Source organism: Schistocerca gregaria, chromosome 7 (genome assembly GCF_023897955.1).
Source record: "Schistocerca gregaria isolate iqSchGreg1 chromosome 7, iqSchGreg1.2, whole genome shotgun sequence".
NCBI classification, from domain to species: domain Eukaryota; kingdom Metazoa; phylum Arthropoda; class Insecta; order Orthoptera; family Acrididae; genus Schistocerca; species Schistocerca gregaria.
Window position 1 is genome coordinate 347141930 of NC_064926.1, and position 21999 is coordinate 347163928.

The 21999-nt window shown below is 38.9% G+C and overlaps 1 protein-coding gene across 1 annotated transcript in view; it reads right to left on the bottom strand.

The window, feature by feature from the left end:
- Nucleotides 1-21999, bottom strand: part of LOC126281403 (nischarin) — a 77541-nt gene that overhangs the window by 29517 nt on the left and 26025 nt on the right. The window contains exons 3-5 of the mRNA XM_049980338.1: nucleotides 20175-20383; nucleotides 9566-9885; nucleotides 800-1032 (exon numbers count right to left, since the gene is read on the bottom strand). Of these exons, the coding sequence (XP_049836295.1) occupies nucleotides 824-1032; nucleotides 9566-9885; nucleotides 20175-20383 (738 nt within the window). The 3' untranslated portion in view covers nucleotides 800-823. The remainder of the gene's footprint in view (nucleotides 1-799; nucleotides 1033-9565; nucleotides 9886-20174; nucleotides 20384-21999) is intronic.

Here is a 21999-nt window from a genome sequence, read left to right on the forward strand (position 1 = left end):
CCCGGGAGCGGAAAGACTTACCTCAGGGGGAAAAAGGGACAGGTATACACACACACACACACACACACACACACACACACACACACACACACACACACACATATCCATTCCATGGATATGTGTTTTCAAGAAGGATTGATAGGCAAGGCTGTATTTATTTGTATGTATAGTGACAATGTTAATGCATGAAGATAGTTAAAGATGAACGAATAAATAAAAAACTCACCACAACACCAACTCAACATACACAGACTGTTTAGGCTGAGATAGTGCTGGAACTCAGAATAATGGTAACATCCCACAATAAATGGCCTACGGGTTCTTCAACAGTATTTTGCCACTGTTGTGAAATTAAAAAGAAAGCATCAAGTAATCACAAAAAGAGGAAATAAATACATTCCTACACACACACACACACACACACACACACACACACACACACACTATGTCTGTGATTACAGTTTTTTGAGAAAAGTTAATTATCACTGGGAACGATAGTGTGGTGATAGAAAACATTAAAATAATTCAAGCTGCAATATTCAGGAAGTAGGTCTGGTGGTAAAGCAAACAGAATGGTTAACTAGGGCATTTTATTAATTGAAAATGATCATGAAATCAGTGAGGATAGCAAATTGGAAATAAAAATGGTAAAGCACACAGTGACCACATAAAATCTTGAAGCAGTTTCCACAATTTTAAACTTATGCAGTATTAGCACAGCTCTGGGGAATGGTAACAGTGTAACTAATATGCCAGCTATCATTTTTAAATTAGTTAAGCATAATCAGCAAATACTCACCTTTTCCAATAAAATTTTGAATCACTATGGAGAATTTGGGAAACAAGGCAGCTCTCTGATGCAGAGTGTTGGTGTGCGTCCCTCTTTCACAATCCGCAGAGCTTGTAATACTGCAGCTGTATCCAATTCCTTTGATGTTGCTTTCTCATTATCAAGGCACAATTCACACGCTCGGCTACCAAACTGCTCGAACACCCGAACTCGGTAGTCTACCTCTATAGATACGGGATTGCCTGAAACAAGTTATTACTTTTCAGTTTACTGAACAGACTGTTCAATTACAACAAATAGGTTATTATTTTACTACAGCAGTTGTTCTCATAAAGAAGACAAAAAAAAGAAAACACTGAAGTTGCTATGCTACAAAGTTGGTTACTACAGTACAGTATGTGTTGCACTACCTTCTCTATTAATTCAATAAGTTACGCAACATATTTTTTATTTCAGCTAATTTCAGTTGAAAAAATTGCATAATTTGTTGTGGGACATCATGGAATATTCCTGTTTCAATCCCTACAGTCTTATGACATTTCAGTAGGTGACGACACTATATGTAGCCTTCAAAATGATGTTCCAAGCAGAGTGTCATTTTGAGTTTCTTTTGGCACAAGGTCAGAGCATCACAGATATTAATTGGCTCTTTCAAAATTTTTATGGGGACCTGGCAGTGAACAAAAGCATGGTGAGTAACTGGACAAGGTGTTTGTCATCATTGCAACAAGGCTGAGCAAAGCTCTCTGATCTCCTGTGTGCCAACCGGCTGCACACAGCCGGAAGGTGTTCGATACAGTTCCGCACTGTCACCTGATAAACAAAGTAAGTGCCTACGGAATATCAGACCAGTTGTGTGGGTGGATTGAAGAGTTTTTAGGAAACAGAACATAGCAAGTTGTTCTCAATGGAGAGACGTCTACAGACGTTAAAGTAACCTCTGGCGTGCCACAGGGGAGTGTTACGGGATCATTGCTTCTCACAATATATATAAATGACCTACTAGATAGTGTCGGAAGTTCCATGCGGCTTTCCAAGGATGATGCTGTAGTATGCAGAGAAGTTGCAGCATTAGAAAATTGCAGAGAAATGCAGGAAGATCTGTAGCAGATAGGCACTTGGTGCAGGGAGTGGCAACTGACCCTTAACATAGACAAATGTAATGTATTTTGAATACATAGAAAGAAGGATCCTTAATTGTATGATTATATGATAACGGAACAAACACTGGTAGCAGTTACTTGTAAAATATCTGGGAGTGTGTGTGCAAAACGATTTGAAGTGGAATGATCATATAAAATTAATTGTTGGTAAGGTGGATTAATTGTTGGTAAGGTGGGTACCAGGTTGAAATTCATTGGGAGAGTCCTTAGAAAATGTAATCCATCAACGTAGAAGGTGGCTTACAAAACACTCGTTCGACCTATACTTGAGTATTGCTCATCAGTGTGGGATCCGCATCAAGTCGGGTTGACGGAGGAGATAGAGAAGATCCAAAGAAGAGCAGCACATTTCGTCACAGGGTTAATTGGTAAACATGATAGCGTTATGGAGATGTTTAGCAAACTCAACTGGCAGACTCTACAAGAGAGGTGCTCTGCATCGCCATGTGGCTTGCTGCCTAGGTTTCGAGAGGGTGGGTTTCTGGATGAGGTATCGAATATATTGCTTCCCCCTACTTATACCTCCCGAGGAGAACACAAATGTAAAATTAGAGAGATTCGAGCGTGCAAGGAGGCTTTCCGGCAGTTGTTCTTCCCGCGAACCATACGCGACTGGAACAGGTAAGGGAGGTAATGACAGTGGCATGTAAAGTGCCCTCCAGCACACACCGTTGGGTGGCTTGCGGAGTATAAATGTAGATGTAGCTATAACTCCCGCAATGTTGGAATGTGCGGACACACTCATTTGAGGTGATTGACGGATTACAATAAAACACCTTGCTGCCCAACTGAATGTGTCTGTAGGTATGCTGACACATTTGTCCACTGGTTGGGGTATTCGAAGGTGTGTGCCCACTGTGTTCCTCACTGCCTAACAGAAGACAACAAATTTTTACCTTTACTGATTGTATTTTGTAGACATTAAACTATATGTATATTAAATGTGTCTCATTATGAACCTAAACTTTAATTCATGTTCTCTAACAATATGCATTCAAATGTTTTGATCTGCATCAATATATGTACTGTGCAAACCACTGTGAAGTGCGTGGCCGAGAGTAGTTCCACTTTTAGCAGTTATTAGGAACTTTAATCAATCCATTGATATAAGGGGTGTGGGAAGAATGATTGCTTACACACCTCAGTGACACTGTAATTAGTCTAGTTTTGTCCTTTCGATCACCACGGGAACCATTCCATAGGGAGTTGCAGCATACTCCTAGAATCCTCACTTAAAACTGGTTCTTGAGACTTTCTACTAGGCTTTCAGAGCAGAGTTAGCATCTATCTTCACACTTCTGCCAGTTCAGTTCTTTCAGCATCATCCTCACACTCTCTCACATTTTAAACAAACCTGTGACCATCCAGCACTTCTTGTTCATACCCCTGATAGTCCTATCCAGTAAGGGCCTCACACTTTGAGCAATCTTCGAAGATGCGTTGTATGAGAGTTTTGTTCGCAATCTCCTTTGTAAACTAATTGCATTCTACCAATGAACTGTAGTCTACCACCAGCTTGCCTATGACTGAGCCTATGTGAATGTTTCATTTCACATCTTTACAAATTGTTACACCCTAGTATTTATATAAGTTGGCCAATTCCAACTGTACCCCATACAGTACTATGTTTGTTTGTTTTGTGAAGTGTAAAATTTTTCATTTCTCAACATTTAATGCTAGCTGCCAATCTTTGCACCAATTCAAAATTTTGTTAAATCTGAATGGATATTTCCACAGCTTTGCTTTTTTCAGGTAGTACTTTATTATAGATCACTGAATTATTTGTGAAAACTCGGAGGTCAATATCAATATTGTCTGCAAGGTCATCAATATACTACATGAATAGGATCCCAATGCACTTCCGTGGGGTATACCTGCAGTTACTTCTATGTTTGTTGATGGCTCTCCATCCACAAAACATGTTACATCCTCACTACCAAGAAATCTTCAATCCTGTTACCAATTTCACTTGATACCTACTATTATCATATTGTCGGCAGTAACAGTATGTGGGGGACTGAGTCACTGGATTGTCAGAAGTTAAGAAATACTGCATCTATCTGGTTGCTCTGATTCATGACTTTCAGTATGTTATATGAAAAAGTGAGAGTTGGATTCCACATAGTTGAAGTTTTCAAAATCCATGGTGACTAGTATGGCGGAGGTCATTCTGTTCAAGATACCTCATTATATGTGAGCTCAGAATAAGTTCCAAGATCCTACAACAAATGAATGTCAAGGATATTGGATGGTAGTTTCATGGGTCACTTCTGCTGCCCTTCTTGTTATATGTCAGACCTATGTTTTCTTCCATCCACTGGGCACACTTTTTGTTCAAGAGATCCTAGGTGCATTATGATTAAAAGAGGGGCTAGCTAAGCTGCTAAGTCAATATACAACCTGATGGATTCCACCTGGGCTTGAAGCTGTCTTCCATTTTAATGATAATTATTTCACTCATCTTTACAGTTAAATCTTTTTCTTGCAGTGACTGCCACTGGAGTTTGTCGAGCATCTCAGTAACACTCTCACACCTACTAAACAATCCTTAGATGAAACGTGTACAGCTCTTCATCAGATCTGCTCTATCTCTTCTATTAATACATCCAGTTAAGTACACCACAAAAAAGGTTCAAATGGCTCTAAGCACTATGGGACTTAACATCTGAGGTCACCAGTCCCCTAGACTTAGAACTACTTAAACCTAACTAAACTAAGGACATTGCACACATCCATGCCCGAGGCAGGATTCGAACCTGCAACCACAGCAGCGTGTTTCCGGATGAAGCACCTAGAACCGCTCGGCTACAGCAGCCTGCAAGGGCACCACGCACAAGTAATATTCAAAACTAGTCGAACAAGTGTTTTGTAAGTCACTTCTTTTGTAGATGAATTACATTTCCTTAACATTATTACAATCAGCTTTAGACTGGCATGTTCTTTTCCTGCAATTTGTTTTACGTGGTCACTTGGATCTTTCCATCCATTTATCTACAGTACATCACATTACATCATTTACTTTCAGGGTCAGTACCGATCCCTGCACCAATCACCAATTCTCTACAGGTCTTCCTGCGTTTCGCTACAGTCTTCTGGTACTGCAACCTTCCTACTGACAACAGCATCCTCTGCAAAAAGCCTCACCAAGCTTCTGATGTTATCCATTTGATTATTTATACATAATGTAAACAGTAATAGCTCTAGAATACACATGAAATTACTTTTACATGTGTTGATTTCACCCCACTAAGAACAGCAATAAACCACAGGGTGGTCGCATTAAACACAACATAAAATGTAATAACTTGAGACACAATTGAGCTATTTATTGCAGTTTGCTTCTGCAAGTATGGTGACTCAAAATGTTTTTTGTGTGTGTGTGTGTGTGTGTGTGTGTGTGTGTGTGTGTGTGTGTGTGTTTGTGTGTGTAATCACTTGAGACACAATTGAGCTATTTATTGTAGTTTGCTTCTGCAAGTATGGTGACTCAAAATGTTTTTTGTGTGTGTGTGTGTGTGTGTGTGTGTGTGTGTGTGTGTGTGTGTGTGCGTGTGTTTGAAGCAGTTAGTATTGTGTGTTTTGGAGATATTTTCCAATATTTCTTGATAAACCAAAATGTAAAATATTTGCCAGATACTGTTCGGCCAATCAAAGGTAAGTAAGAGCACTGATATACTCTGAGAGACAATGACATAATGAAATGAAATGTCGTGTGGCTAGGGCCTCCCATCGGGTAGACCATTCGTCTGGTGCACGTCTTTCGAGTTGACGCCACTTAGGTGACCTGCGCGTCGATGGGGATGAAATGATGATGATTAGGACAACACAACACTCAGTCCCTGAACGGAGAAAATCTCTGACCCAGCTGGGAATCGAACCCGGGACCTTAGGATTGACATTCCGTCATGCTGACCACTCAGCTACCGAGGCCGGACATGGTATAATTACACTCTTCAATTACCAGCTTTCATAGCAGGCTTCTGTTCTGTTCCCGTTCATCATAAATTGTAGATGTATATGTAAAACCTGGTATTATATTTATGAAAGTTTATTTGAATAATCAGCAGTTTAAGTCAAAACAAAATCTCCACATTTATCATTATTTATGGAAGCCTAATATGACATTCTCCTGGACCAACATTATTATCGTTTATACAAGATGGATACAGATAGAAGTGGCGATCTTCGTAGCAGCACATTACAAAAATGGAGGTAGGTGAACATGACCTTTTCTTCCCTTGTGACAGCCATTTTCACTTTTTTTAGTTTGATCATTTGGCGCGACACTAATACATGCAATCTTCATCGTTTCTCTTTTTATAATGAAGTCTGATTCCTTTTGTTATAATTTTTGTCTGACTCTTATTTCCACTGTAACCAGTATTATTTGCAACCAGGCCACAAGGAAAGGTAAATCTACAAAAATATGTACGACTATCTCTCCCGTATATTCATCATATGTGACTGACTTTTATAATAATTGTGATTTATTACCATCGCCCCCAAATGTAACAGTTACTAGACAGACCACTCACTCGTGAAGGTACGCGCCTTTTCTCACTGTTGCAGCCAGTCTAGTGTTAAATATTACTTATATTTTCTTAATATTCGGTGACCTAGTTTCTACTTGTGTATACTGTTACTGCTGCAATGTTGCTTCACAGTGAGACTTATTACGCGACTTTATAATTAAACCCATTTTCAAAATTACTGCACCAGCTCGCAAAATAATCAGAAAGATTAAAAAACAGCGAGGAAAGTGAATTACAATGTGAATGCATGCAATTGCTTTGTTCACGTAAATGCACATCGAGAGCCTTGTGGATTCCACATAAGAAAGTGTTCTATGTGCTTTCTCTCACACACACATGTTGGAGCTGTGCACTATGCTGCCGCTTCACCATGATATGATCTTTCAACAACATGATGCACTACACCATTTAGCGAACTGTGTGAGGAATCAGAAGTTTCCAGATTGCTGGAATGGGAGAGGTAGGCCATCTACAGCTTGGCGCCTAGAAGTCCAGACATCACACAACTAGATTTTTTTCTGTGAGGGTTTATCAACAATCAAGTTGTAGCACCATGTTCAAATTTTAAATTTGCAGGACTGCAAGACACTTGGAAAGCAATAAAATACAGATCAGATGTCTGTCACACCACTAATGGTGCACATTTGAGGTGTAAAGTGACACTCTGAGTAACCGTATTCATGGAATCATACCATCAATAAATATCTCAATTACTTCTCAAGGTACTGTATTACGGACATGGACATCCTGTACAAAAGTGCAGAAAATGAAACATGCAAAAGAGAATACAGATGTATAGAAACTGAAACTGACAATAAGTGCAAAATGTCAGCAAAATGTCAAAGCAGGAATAGCTAAATGAGAACTGCACAGATGTTGAAGTATGCTTGACTAGGAGAGAGAAAGATGAAGCTTATAGGACAATTAAAGAGACCTTTACAGAAAAGAGAAGTACCTCTATGAACATTAAGAGCTCAGACAGCAAGCTCATAAGAGCAAAGGGAGGAAGGCTGAAAGGTGGAAGCAATATGTAGGCGGTAATACATGAAGGTGAGAGGGGAAGCGCGATACTGTGAGAAGAAATTGAGGGAGCTCTGAAAGGCCTATGTCAAAACAAATGTCCTTGGAGAAGACAAATTCCCTCAGAAGTACTGAAATTCTTGGAAGAATGAGTCAGATGAAACTATTCCACATTGTATGAAAGATAGATAAGATGTGTGAAATACCTCCAGACTTAAAGAAGAATGCAATATTTTTTATTACATCTGAGACAGGTGCAGACAGGTATGAATAATGCTGAACCATCAGTTTAATAAATCATGATTGCAAAATAAAGACACTAATTATTTACAGAATAAAGGAAAAGCCAGTAGAAGCAAGGCCATACTGACCCTATGACTCATCTTAGAAGATAGATTGAAGAAAGGTAAACCTAGGATTATAACATTTGCAGATTTAGAGAACACTTTTGACAATGTTGGAATACGCTCTTTGAAAGTCTGAAGCTGGCAGCAGTAAAATGAAGATAATGAAAAGTTATCTACAACTTCTACAGAGACCTCACAGATGGCAAAAAAGCTTACAAAAGCAGTTGAACAGAATGAATATGGTCTTGAAAAGAGATTACATTGTGAATACCAACAATTGTAAAAAGGGTACTGGAATGTAGTCAAACTGAATCAGGTGATCCTCATAGAATTAAATTATGAAATGAGACACTAAAAGTAGTTGATGAGTTCAGCTAGTTTGGCAGCAAAATAACTGATAATGGCCAAAGTAGAAGGGGAATAAAATACAGACTAGCAACAACAAGAAATCTTTTTATAAAAAGAGACAGATTTGTTTATACTAAATATAAATTTCCTTGTTAGAAAGTCATTTCTGAAGATACTTGCATGGGCTTTAGTCTTATACAGAAGTAAACTGTGGACAATTAGGAGTTCAGTCACTAGGAGAATAGATTCTTCTTAAAAGTGGTGTTCAGAAGAATATTGAAAATTAGATGGGGAGGTTGAATAAGTATTGAGAAAATACTGAATCAAATTGGGGGCAAAAAGAAATTTGTGGCACAATTTGATGATGAAATGAAGTGATTAGTTGATAGAACATATCCTGGAGTGTCAAAGAATTGCCAGTTTTGGAATGGAAGTAAATCTGGAGGGCAAAAATTGTAGATGAGCATGCCTTGAATATAGTAAGCAGTTTCAAAAGGATATAGATAGCACTTGTTAAGCAGAGACGAAGAACCTTGCACAGGATATACTCAGATGTACGGCTGTTTCAAATCAGTCTTTGGACTAAAGACCACCACCAACAGCAACAACATATTGAGGTCTACTTGCTAATATGTCCTATATCCAGCCACAAATTTGGTCTGATACCAGAAGAGTTCATATTTTTTTCACTAAACAACAATGTGTAACAATATCAAATGCCTTACACATGTCAAAGAACATATCAACTTTCGTGTCATCTATGATGTTTTGGATTTTGTGGAAAACAGAAAGAGCTGTGATTCCCAAGATCACTGTTTACAAAAACCTTGTTCATTTTTATACAGGGGTTTTTCACTCTCCAAAACACCATAATGTTTCAGCATGGAATATTATCCATAATTCTACAACAGATTAACATCAACTTCTATGCAAACTCTATGTGAACACATATTCAATAGTGTTTTATTGTAATACCATGCTCTTCACATTTTTGAAATTGGAGATACCACAAACAAATAGAAAAAATGAGAGTTTTGTAAAGACACCTGATTGAGAGAGACACGTCTTATTTAATGTTGGAAGATATCAGATATTTGCTAGATCAATTAATGAAAGGACCATACATTTTTCTTCTGGCAGCATAACATAACAATGGAAAAGAGAGATTACTGATATTGTTTTACATGTATTCCTCCTGTAACCCACATTGTACAATAATTACAGAAGCCACATAGCCCTAGTGTCAGTCCACCTAAGAGAAATTTGTCATGAATAACTCTACAAAACAGGTTACAAAATACATTAGTGTAAACATTTGCATACTTAAAAGTTAACAGATCATGAATAGCTAATTTATATACTAACCTATCAGCACAAGATTCTCAAGACATGGAAGTGCACATATGTGAGATATCTCATGGATATGTTCAATTCTGTTGTCCGACAAGTCAAGGTCCTCAAGGGAGTACAAACGTGAGAAACCAGCCAACGAAGAAATGCAGTTCTGTGATAAGTTTAGCTGAACAATGTTCCCAACTTTCATGTGCAGTGGACCTGTTTCAGATAACTGGTTGACAGACAAATCAAGATGAGAAAGGCGAGGCAGCAATGTGAGATTGTTTACATCTGTGATCCTGTTGTGACTAAGATTCAATTTTTCCAGGGCTGGCAGCAACCGTACAGACCTAAAAGAAAAAGAGTAAGATTAAGTCACAAGCTGACATAAAGTTAAAATTTATTCTAGTCAACAAAAACACACACATGGGAACCAACTATGAAACGCATTGCAAATATAGCAAAAGCTGATCAGTGCTGTAGTACAGTTATTTTTTTCAACAGTATATTAATCTGTCAAACAATCGGTCACAGAATTGGCATGACGACTGTAAAATTTACCTGGGAAGCACATAAACAATTCTCTTAAGGACTCTGTATATAAAAAGTAACTGCAGACACATTAACTGCTATCATAAGTACTGGCAATATTAAATGATATTTGTTAAAATGCCAGAATACTTTCATTCTAAATAGTTACCTTACATTGAAATATGCCAATAAAGCACCATTCTTCTAACATACCCTGGCATTAATCAGAAAAAATTATGTATAAGAGATGATTGAAAACAATCTTTCAAGTTTGCTAATTAAAAATACATGAGACAGTCATAATTTACAGTTTCTTTCTCCTTCATCAGCAGTTGCTCCTTCTCATAGCTGCAAAAACTTACTTTCAAGCAAGGACTCATTTTTGCAGAAACAGAAAAACTATAACAACATTACTGGGTGATCTCATGAGCATGACTTCAATTACATTGTTAAGTGTTACACCACAAAGCACCCTTTTAGATATTTGTCAAACTTTGTGGATATGTTCATCACTAAAGATGAGAATCCCATGCAAATGCATGTTTTTGTAGGATCACTGAATATGGCTCAAACTTAGTACTTATCCATTTCATTACTTTCTGATTTCAAGTATGAATACTTTTTCCTTGTATATTTGGATATTCTAACATTTTTGGGGATAAAAACATGTATGGTGTGTATATAAGGCATTCTTAGTTTAATTATACATATAATAGATATTATTTTCAGTTTAAATGCATATTTTAATGATTTGGAGCAGACAACTCAGGTTTTTTTTTATGATTCTTATTTCTGCTTAAGGAAAAAGGATCAATGAAAAAAAGGGGAACAACACGAACAGAAATTTTAGATTCTCATGATACAATGACTTTCCCAGAACTTTATTGACAGCCCGCAGTAGAGAAATGTATCATAAACAGATTTATTTCTCCGCAAGCCTGTGACCTCATGACAATGGAAATTTAGCCTTTGAAGTCAGGTACCAGTACAGTAAAGAAGCTGTAACATGGTATTGTGGAATTTGAACAAATCTCAATAGCAGTTCTGATTCTTCTAAAACTGGAATTGTTCCCTAAACTGTGTCTGCAGAGAGGGTGTGTGTGGGTGGGCAGCACACGTGCATGCACCTTGTAAGTTTGTGTAATTGTGTTTGTGTGTTAATGTGCTTTTAATATGCTTCCAACTAAAGTGATTCTAGCAATGATCCTAGCAATCATATCAGCACTTCAACCAAAAATGTCTTGTGGCTGGGATGAAATTTCACCTAAACTGCTAAAGGAATGCAGGGATGAATTAGTGAAACCCCTGACTCACTTGATAAATACCTCCCTCAGAAATGGAGCATTCCCTGACCCTTTGAAAATTACTGAAATTATACCAGTGCATAAAAAGGGATTAAAAACTGACACTAAAAACTACAGGACAATATCATTAACCTCAGAACTAGGAAAATTGTTAGAGAGAGTAATACTAAATCAAGTTGAATCATATTTCACCAAACACAATCTGTTAAACAACCTACAACATGGATTTAGAAATGGGAGATCTACTACAACAGCAGTAGCATCGTTTATACATGAAATATTAAATAAGCTGGACAAAAGTGACAAGGTAATAGGCACTTTCCTAGATATGAGTAAAGCCTATGATACTGTGAATCCTACCATTCTTCTGTGTAAGCTAGAAGAGTTCGGCTTGAGAGGAGTAGCCTTGAAACTACTTACCTCCTATTTTAAAGACAGGTAACAGTGTGTAAAGTTAACTTATCAGAAAGACAGGAAACAAGGTGTAAAGTTAACTTATCAAAATAATGAGCAGCTCGTAACAACCAAATCAAACTTCAGGACACTTCAATGTGGCATGCCTCAAGGAAGCATACCAGGGCCTTTTCTGTTCCTTGTATATGTAAATAATTTATTTGAACCCCAAACTTGCATGGTTATAAACTATGTCGATGACATATCCTTCATAAGCTGTGGCAGTGATATGCAGTCTGCAGCTAACAGTACCGAGATCAGTTTCAATACTCTGTCCGCATACCTTACAGCAAACAAGCTTCTTGTAAATAAAGACAAAACGGTAATAATGAAGTTCATCCACAGTTATAATGCTGCCTTAACTGACACTGTATTTACATTCCCATTGGGTCTTCCATACGCAAATTCACATAAATTTTTGGGCATCATTGTTGATGAACACTTATCATGGAAAGACCATGTAGATAATATTTGCAAGAAAATCAATAGAAAAATATATTAAAAACAAAGATTCCAAGACTTACCAAGCGGGAAAGCGCCGGCAGACAGGCACATGAACAAAACACACACACAGAATTACGAGCTTTCGCAACTGGCAGTTGCTTCGTCAGGAAAGAGGGAAGGAGAGGGAAAAATGAAAGGATGTGGGTTTTAAGGGAGAGGGTAAGGAGTCATTCCAATCCCGGTAGCGGAAAGACTTCCCTTGGGGAAAAAAAGGACAGGTGTACACTTGCACACACACACACTCTCAATCTTTCTTGAAAAACCTTAATCCTACTCCCAACATCACCACAGCCGAATCCCAGGCTATCCGTGATCTGAAAGCTGACCGATCCATCATCATTCTTCCGGCTGACAAGGGTTCCACGACTGTGGTACTTGATCGTCGAGAGTATGTGGCTGAGGGACTGCGTCAGCTTTCAGACAACTCTACATACAAAGTTTGCCGAAGTAATCCCATTCCTGATGTCCAGGCGGAGCTTCAAGGAATCCTCAGAACCTTAGGCCCCCTACAAAACCTTTCACCTGACTCCATCAAACTCCTCACCCCACCGTCACCTCGCACTCCTACCTTCTACCTACTTCCTAAAATTCACAAACCCAAACATCCTGGCCGCCCCATTGTAGCTGGTTACCAAGCCCCCACAGAACGTATCTCTGCCTATGTAGATCAACACCTTCAACCCATTACATGCAGTCTCCCATCCTTCATCAAAGACACCAACCACTTTCTCGAACGCCTGGCATCCGTACCCAGTCTGTTACCCCCAGAAACCATCCTGGTAACCATTGATGCCACTTCCCTATACACAAATATCCCGCACGTCCAGGGCCTCGCTGCAATGGAGCACTTCCTTTCACGCCGATCACCTGCCACCCTACCTAAAACCTCTTTCCTCGTCACCTTAGCCAGCTTCATCCTGACCCACAACTTCTTCACTTTTGAAGGCCAGACATACCAACAATTAAAGGGAACAGCCATGGGTACCAGGATGGCCCCCTCCTATGCCAACCTATTTATGGGTCGCTTAGAGGAAGCCTTCTTGGTTACCCAAGCCTGCCAACCCAAAGTTTGGTACAGATTTATTGATGACATCTTCATGATCTGGACTCACAGTGAAGAACAACTCCAGAATTTCCTCTCCAACCTCAACTCCTTTGGTTCCATCAGATTCACCTGGTCCTACTCCAAATCCCATGCCACTTTCCTAGATGTTGACCTCCATCTGTCCAATGGCCAGCTGCACACATCCGTCCACATCAAACCCACCAACAAGCAACAGTACCTCCATTATGACAGCTGCCACCCATTCCATATCAAACGGTCCCTTCCCTACAGCCTAGGCCTTCGTGGCAAACGAATCTGCTCCAGTCCTGAATCCCTCGACCATTACACCAACAACCTGAAAACAGCTTTCGCATCCCGCAACTACCCTCCCAACCTGGTACAGAAGCAGATAACCAGAGCCACTTCCTCATCCCCTCAAACCCAGAACCTCTCACAGAAGAACCCCAAAAGTGCCCCACTTGTAACAGAATACTTCCCGGGACTGGATCAGACCTTGAATGTGGCTCTCCAGCAGGGATACGACTTCCTAAAATCCTGCCCCGAAATGAGATCCATCCTTCATGAAATCCTCCCCACTCCACCAAGAGTGTCTTTCCGCCGTCCACCTAACCTTCGTAACCTCTTGGTTCATCCCTATGAAATCCCCAAACCACCTCCCCTACCCTCTGGCTCCTACCCTTGCAACCGCCCCCGGTGTAAAACCTGTCCTATGCACCCTCCCACCACCACCTACTCCAGTCCTGTAACCCGGAAGGTGTACACGATCAAAGGGAGAGCCACATGTGAAAGCACCCACGTGATTTACCAACTGACCTGCCTGCACTGTGATGCTTTCTATGTGGGAATGACCAGCAACAAACTGTCCATTCGCATGAATGGACACAGGCAGACAGTGTTTGTTGGTAATGAGGATCACCCTGTGGCTAAACATGCCTTGATGCACGGCCAGCACATCTTGGCACAGTGTTACACCGTCCGAGTCATCTGGATACTTCCCACCAACACCAACCTATCCGAACTCCGGAGATGGGAACTCGCCCTTCAGTATATCCTCTCTTCTCGATATCCGCCAGGCCTCAACCTCCGCTAATTTCAAGTTGCCGCCGCTCATACCTCACCTGTCTTTCAACAACTTCTTTGCCTCTGGGTGTGTGTGTGTGTGTGCAAGTGTACACCTGTCCTTTTTTTCCCCAAGGGAAGTCTTTCCGCTACCGGGATTGGAATGACTCCTTACCCTCTCCCTTAAAACCCACATCCTTTCATTTTTCCCTCTCCTTCCCTCTTTCCTGACGAAGCAACTGCCAGTTGCGAAAGCTCGTAATTCTGTGTGTGTGTTTGTGTGTTTTGTTCATGTGCCTGTCTGCCGGCGCTTTCCCGCTTGGTAAGTCTTGGAATCTTTGTTTTTAATATATTTTTCCCATGTGGAAGTCTCTTTCTGTTTTATTAAAATCAATAGAAATGTGTATCTACTGAAGCGGGTCTCAGCCTACTTGGACCATGATACTATAAGGCAAATATATTTTGGTTTAATTCATCTGCACCTTCAGTATGGTATTGAGATATGGGGTTGGGCATCAGCAGTTCATATAGATAGACTTTTAGATTACAAAACAAGGCAGTAACAATGGTAGCCAAGGTAAAGAAGAAAGAGCCTTGTAGAGACATCTTTAGAAAATATAAAATTCTAATCTACTCCATGTAAATACTGCAGACAGTCATGTTCATGAAACAAAATCCTGAATTTAATATGAGAAACAGTAATGTACACAACTGTGATACACGGGGAAGGGAAAATTTTCATAGAATTGTAACCAATAAAAAGGCAATGGACCACAGCCCACACAGAATGGGAGCAATTTTCTATAATGCATTACCCTGTGAACTCAAGAAAAGTAAATCTAAATATGCTAAAGAGTAGACTGAAGCAATTATTAATAGAGAAGTGTTGTTACTCTATAGAGGACTTTAAGTTGTAGTGCCATCTTGGAAAACAGTGTATTAGACAATGTCTCTGATCTATCAGTGGTATGAAAGAATGTAATTATACACTTATTATATGTACTGAACTACTATAAATATATGCTAAATTGTGTTTCACTATAGAGGAATCTACTTGTAGTGCCCTTTTGAAAAATAATGTGTACAGACATCTGTCTGATCCATATGTTGTTACGAATGTAAATATTTTACTGTATATGTGTAATGTAATCTAAATTTTCCTGGCAATGTCCGAAAACTTTTTGTTATATGGACAGAGAATAAATAAATAAATAAAAATAAATAAGTTCCTGGTGTACTTCTTGACAATGGATAAAAGGAAAGGTGGATTGTTGTAGTGAGCAGTAAGCTATTCTGTTTTGGAAAATTTTCTGAGGCGCTTGTCCTTTGTAAAATATTACAAAATTATTTTAAATACTTGAATAAATAAGATTGTCTTTTTTTTTAAAAAAAAAAAAGTCACATCCACATAATGAAAAGATCTTTTATATTTTCAGATAAAATGTACTAGAAAATTTCAAGTTGAACCGCACATCATGTCTATGTCATGTATTGCGAGAATACTTTAAACAAAAGAATCTGCAATACACCAGATCCATTTGTTTATACTGCTCTCATGCCTAAGACAAATGAATTTCGCATGGATATAAATAAAATTTTATATGGATAGGTGTGATGCTTTAGTAGGAGCAAATTACCACTTGAAAACCTCAGAAACCCCACTCTTAAGGGCTTTTTGGAGAGGTATACATCAAAAGATGTCCCTGATCCCTTAGAACTGAGGAAAAATTGTGTTCCAAAAATCTTATAGCCAGGTAGGCCAACATAACATACTTGCCAAATAAAAAAAAACTATTTTCACACACATACAATTACTTCTTGTTTTGCTAACCAGGTGTTGGACAAAATTCGCAAAGACCTGGGGACTTCAAACATATGGACATCTGTAGACGAAACAACTCATACAATGGACTGCTATGTTGCTAACCTAGTTCTATGAGAATTAATTGAGAATGGGCCTGGCCAACCCCATCTCGTGTTCTGTAAAGTCCTGGAACAAGCAAATTATTCCACAATAGGCTATTTTCCGAAGTTAAAAATATTGTTCAGGTTATTGTTATTCTGACTGATAACATTTAAATAACATTACAGTCAATGTTCTCACAAGATTTCTGTTATTTTTATGTAATTAAGGCTTATTAAGATCTGGTAATGTGATCGAAAATGCTCTGTTACTGGCTGATGCTCTGGTGACATCACATGCTAGGAGTAAGATGAAGCTATAAATGTGTTATGGGAGCATTAGCTGAAATCAGGAGGTTTTTATGGATTTTTTCTGCAAACAGTGTTGCTATATAATGTGAATGGTGATAGTGGGAGCCTTGCAAAATTTGCTGTGTTTGTACTTCACCCATATAGAGTGATATATGCAATGATGGACATTCTTTTCCCTGCTCCCTGCATATCATTAAACTCACTAAGGAAGTGTAGAACTTTTGCAAATGGGTCCATATATTATAACTAGATAGTCAACTATTAGTCATGAGCTTGGCAAAACTTAGCGTTGATTTTCTTTGTAGAAGACACTCAGCAGAAACCTATTTAGAGTAGGCGTTCGATGGTACAATGGATAACTATACATCTGAAAATCAAGAGGTCACTTGTTAGAATCCTGGAAAGGTCTCATATTTTTAAAGTTTTAAATGAAATACATAAACAGCATTAGCAAGGATGTTTCCAGAATGAAATTTTCACTCTGCAGTGGAGTGCAGGAGAGCTTCTGTAAAGTTTGGAAGGTATGAGACGAGATACTGGCAGAAGTAAAGCTGTGAGTACCGGGCGTGAGTCGTGCTTTGCTAGCTCAGATGGTAGAGCACTTGCCTGCGAAAGGCAAAGGTCCCGAGTTCGAATCTCAGTCGGACACACAGTATTAATCTGCCAGGAAGTTTCATTAGCAAGGATGATTGTAGCAGTTGTTTTGATTGTGGGAGGTGTTATATATAGAGCTTCACATTAGTATTAGTATAAGAAATGGACAACAGAGGGTAAATGCATTTACTTCACGAATAAACAGCTCACTTTTTGGAAACCATTCCTAGTGGTAAGGTTATCACTATATTCCCACAATACAATGAGGTGTAGGACGATGACGTTGTACGGAGAGATATAAAGCATGTATAACATGTAGGTGACGCAAACAGAAGGGCTGTGATGTTTGTGAGTGTAAAATAATGTTGGTATCTGAAGCAGACTTACTTCATCTTTATGTAAGATGACAAAACTGCAAAAGTTTAGCAATAAGAATCCTCGATGGACAATAGAAGATAAAAAAATTATTTCCAATAAAGTAAAAAGTTTGTGGTCACATTAATTGGAAAATATCTTATTGAATTTAATGTGTGTGAACAGCGACTGCACATGTAAGTGCATGCAAACAGCAAGGAAAACACAATAATAATCTGTTTCTGCTCAGTATGGCAAAGTTTTGTGATTGTGATTTGGTTTTCGTACAAGAGGACTTTTGAGTTGTTTGACAAATAAGTTAAAATGTTCTTTAGGGTTAGATTCGAACCAGCCATCAATGGACATCAACTTGTGAAGTTTGATGGTCTACCACTCTAAAAACTAAACTACTGAACAACTGAGGAGTAGTTGCGTAAAACGACTATTTTCTCTGGCACGCTCAAAAACAACTTTTCAGGAATTTTTATAGAAGTATTTGTTCATTATGCTACTACACACCATTTGTAACCCATTTTCTGAAATGTAAATTCCAAAACAGAACAGCACTGTGAATTAGCATAATGACAGTAGGAGCATTGAGCTAGCCAGTGATGACATAGGCATCACATGACTCGAATGGAGCATTTTAGCAGCCTTTCAAATTGTTTGAATTTCATTTCTGTTTTTATAGAAGGGTATATCCTCTCTTCTCGTTATCCAGCAGGCCTCAATCTCCGCTAATTTCAAGTTGCCGCCACTCATACCTCACCTGTCATTCAACATCATCTTTGCCTCCACACTTCCGCCTTGACTTATATCTCTGCCCATACTCATTGCCTTTAAATATGTCTGCTTGTGTCTGTGTATGTATGGATGGATATGCGTGTGTGTGTATGTGTGTGCGCGCGAGTATATACCTACCTTTTTTCCCCCTAAGGCAAGTCTTTCCGCTCCCGGGATTGAAATGACTCCTTACCCTCTCCCTTAAAACCCACATCCTTTCATCTTTCCTTTTCCTTCCCTCTTACCTGACGAAGCAGCCGCCGGTTGCGAAAGCTCAAATTCTGTGTGTGTGTTTGTGTGTTTTTTTATTCATTGTGCCTATCTACCGGCACTTTCCCGCTTGGTAAGTCTTGGAATCTTTGTTTTTAAAGATGAATATAGGATACACAAAGCCTCATAGAAAGTGTAGTAATTAAAAAAGGTCATTTTTAAAATCATACTATGGTGACCTTTTTTAATTCCTTCATTTTCTATTACACTCGTGTATATTCTAGATTCAACTTTATTGTGGATGACAGGTTTCTTCATTGAAGATGGTTGTAATAACTGAAATTGGTAAAGAATAAACATGCAATTGTACAACTAAGGCACAAATACACTTTTTTTAACTTATCCAACAGCTGTGGGCAGTCATCTACAATAAGCTCCATAAACATTTAGGTTGCAGTAACACCCCACAACAGCACAATTCTAACCAATTTCCTGAACGACACAATGTTAGCATTAAATCTAAGCCCAATTGACAAGAATATAAATTTAGTTAAGTGCTGGGAAAACATTTCCTCTTAATTTCTATTCTCAAAACAAATTTGCGAATAAAAATGTTGTTATGATTGCCACTGAAATATCAATATTGGTAATAGTATGGATGGCAGAAGAGCATACCCTAGCAGGTTGCATAAGAAATTGATGTTGCAGGAAGAGAGAAAGCTGGGTGAAGTGTTCTTCATGGAGTGGTGCTACTTAACAGTGCATCTGACACAGCTTTTAGCCAAGCAGTCAGCAGGCCGATTGCAACACCCTGTGACGCAACACCCTGTGGGCAAGCAAGCTACCTGATGTTACGGACAGGCCTCAATACGTCCTTGCTCAAATTACAAGGGGCCGTGCTGTCATCCACCAGTGAGCTGAAGTAAGAGTGAAAACCACATGAGTTTGCTTTGAGCCTGGCAGCGATTTTCAGTCCAGAATGAGGATGTTGGGTGACCACAGGAAGTTGTAACATATTTCATAGTATATATTACACTTATAAGAAAAGGAAATATGTGAAGCGCACAATTATTGGGAGTTGTGCAACACTGCCACAATACCATCCACTGCCACTGGTTATTTGTGGGTAGTAAAGAAAAATGAAGATAGAATTTCTATTCTCTGGATTCGGTAAAATGGAGAAGAAAACCACCTCAGCATTTGCCTCAAATGTTTTTAGAGTAAACGTGGTAAAAGTAAACGAAGATGCTTACACACATGTTAGAGCCCTGCTCTCCTGAATAATTTCATAGATGAGACTCGAAGTCTATATCAATGTTAGTTCACGCCTTCGTAAGAGTATACATCAATGAAGTGAGTGTGTCAATTTTGGTGATGGTCAAACCAATACAAGGTGTCTGTTTGCTGACACCATTGGCAAATATTCTGAAGAATATAATATAAGTGCTGAACAAGAAGACAAACTGAACTTCAAACCACTCAAAAGTCAATTTCTTAAGAGAAGGGTGTAATAATATATGTTAAAGTACAAATGTAACAAATCAAATTGGAATTTTGTAATACTCACTCATCCACACAAGTGAGGAGGTTATGGCTAAAATTAGCACTATTTACAGCCTTCCACGCATGCTGATCATCGCGGGCATCAGATGGATCTCGGTGCAACTGATCACAAAGGAGTGCATAGGAGAGAGTTTCCAGTCCTGAAAAATTCACCGACAGATTTTCCAGAGATGATCTCAGAGCACCAAGTCCATAGACATTTGTTGGTGGTACCTGCATAAGAACAAATATCAATAAACTGCAATGGCAGCAAAGTCAGTGTTATACTGAAGACTTAGAAAGTATCTCGAGAAGGAACCTTTGTTCTATGATGGCAGCATTATGCGAAGATATGTACAATTTGTGATTAACTATTGTTAGTCATATTTTTAAATCTCTTTCTCCGGACCCAGTAGATAAATTGAACTGGTTTGTTTTGTTACTGGATATTTGTGACAGATTAAAACTAGGTAATATATCAAGTACGAGGGCGGTCAAACTCAATTGGCAACCAGAGCTTCTTGTAACAAGTTCTAATTCTGCTCCAACCATCAGCACAGTTTAATGATAGAACCAGCAACCTTTGCAAGCATAATGAAAAGCCAACTGAATGACCGTTTTTATGCTGTGATTATATATCTCACAATACAGATATTTATGGTCACAAAAAGCGGTGGTCTAATTCAATCTACTTACAATGATGTGTCTAATAAATTCTTTTAATCTTGTTTTGATTTTATGGCAGATTGTTTATGCTGTCTTCCGAGTTACATAATAACAGGTTTTGATTTTATAGCAGATTGTTTATTCTGTCTTTCCAGTTACATAATAACATAATGCCTAATACAGTTCATCATGGAGACAAACGGAAGTGTGTCAGCAAGTTGTGGCTCTGAAATCATCTGCAAGTGTATGAGGAGTGTGCAGTGTTAAGTGTTGAGAGACATTTAATGAACTGCAAACAAGTATTTTACATGCTATGAAGAAACTTAATCCAAGAATGTGGCAATTACACTGGTTTGAAATTTATTAATAGCAGAATATAAAGTCTATGTTAAAATTATTACAAGTTAGCTACACACAATTAATACATCCCTTTCAGGAGAACAGCAGCATTTCTTCAGGAAAGTATGTTCTTACAGTAACTGTGTATTCACATTAAAACAATTGATCTATAAGATATCAACTTTAAAAACCCACATTTTATTTACTGACTATACAAAGGCACTTGATATGATTCTGAGACCCAGGAATGACAGTAAAGGGCTACCTACATCATTATTTACATCATTATATAAAGAAACTTCCACATGGGAAAAATATATTAAAAACAAAGATTCCAAGACTTACCAAGCGGGAAAGTGCCGGTAGATAGGCGCAATGAATAAAACACACACACACACACACACACACACACACACACACACACACACACACTTGTCCTATGCACCCTCCCACCACCACCTACTCCAGTCCTGTAACCCGGAAGGTGTACACGATCAAAGGCAGAGCCACGTGTGAAAGCACCCACGTGATTTACCAACTGACCTGCCTACACTGTGACGCTTTCTATGTGGGAATGACCAGCAACAAACTGTCCATTCACAGGAATGGACACAGGCAGACAGTGTTTGTTGGTAATGAGGATCACCCTGTGGCTAAACATGCCTTGGTGCATGGCCAGCACATCTTGGCACAGTGTTACACCGTCCGAGTTATCTGGATACCTCCTGCCAACACCAACCTATCCGAACTCCGGAGATGGAAACTTGCCCTTCAGTATATCCTCTCTTCTCGATATCCGCCAGTCCTCAATCTCCTCTAATTTCAAGTTGCCGCCACTCATACCT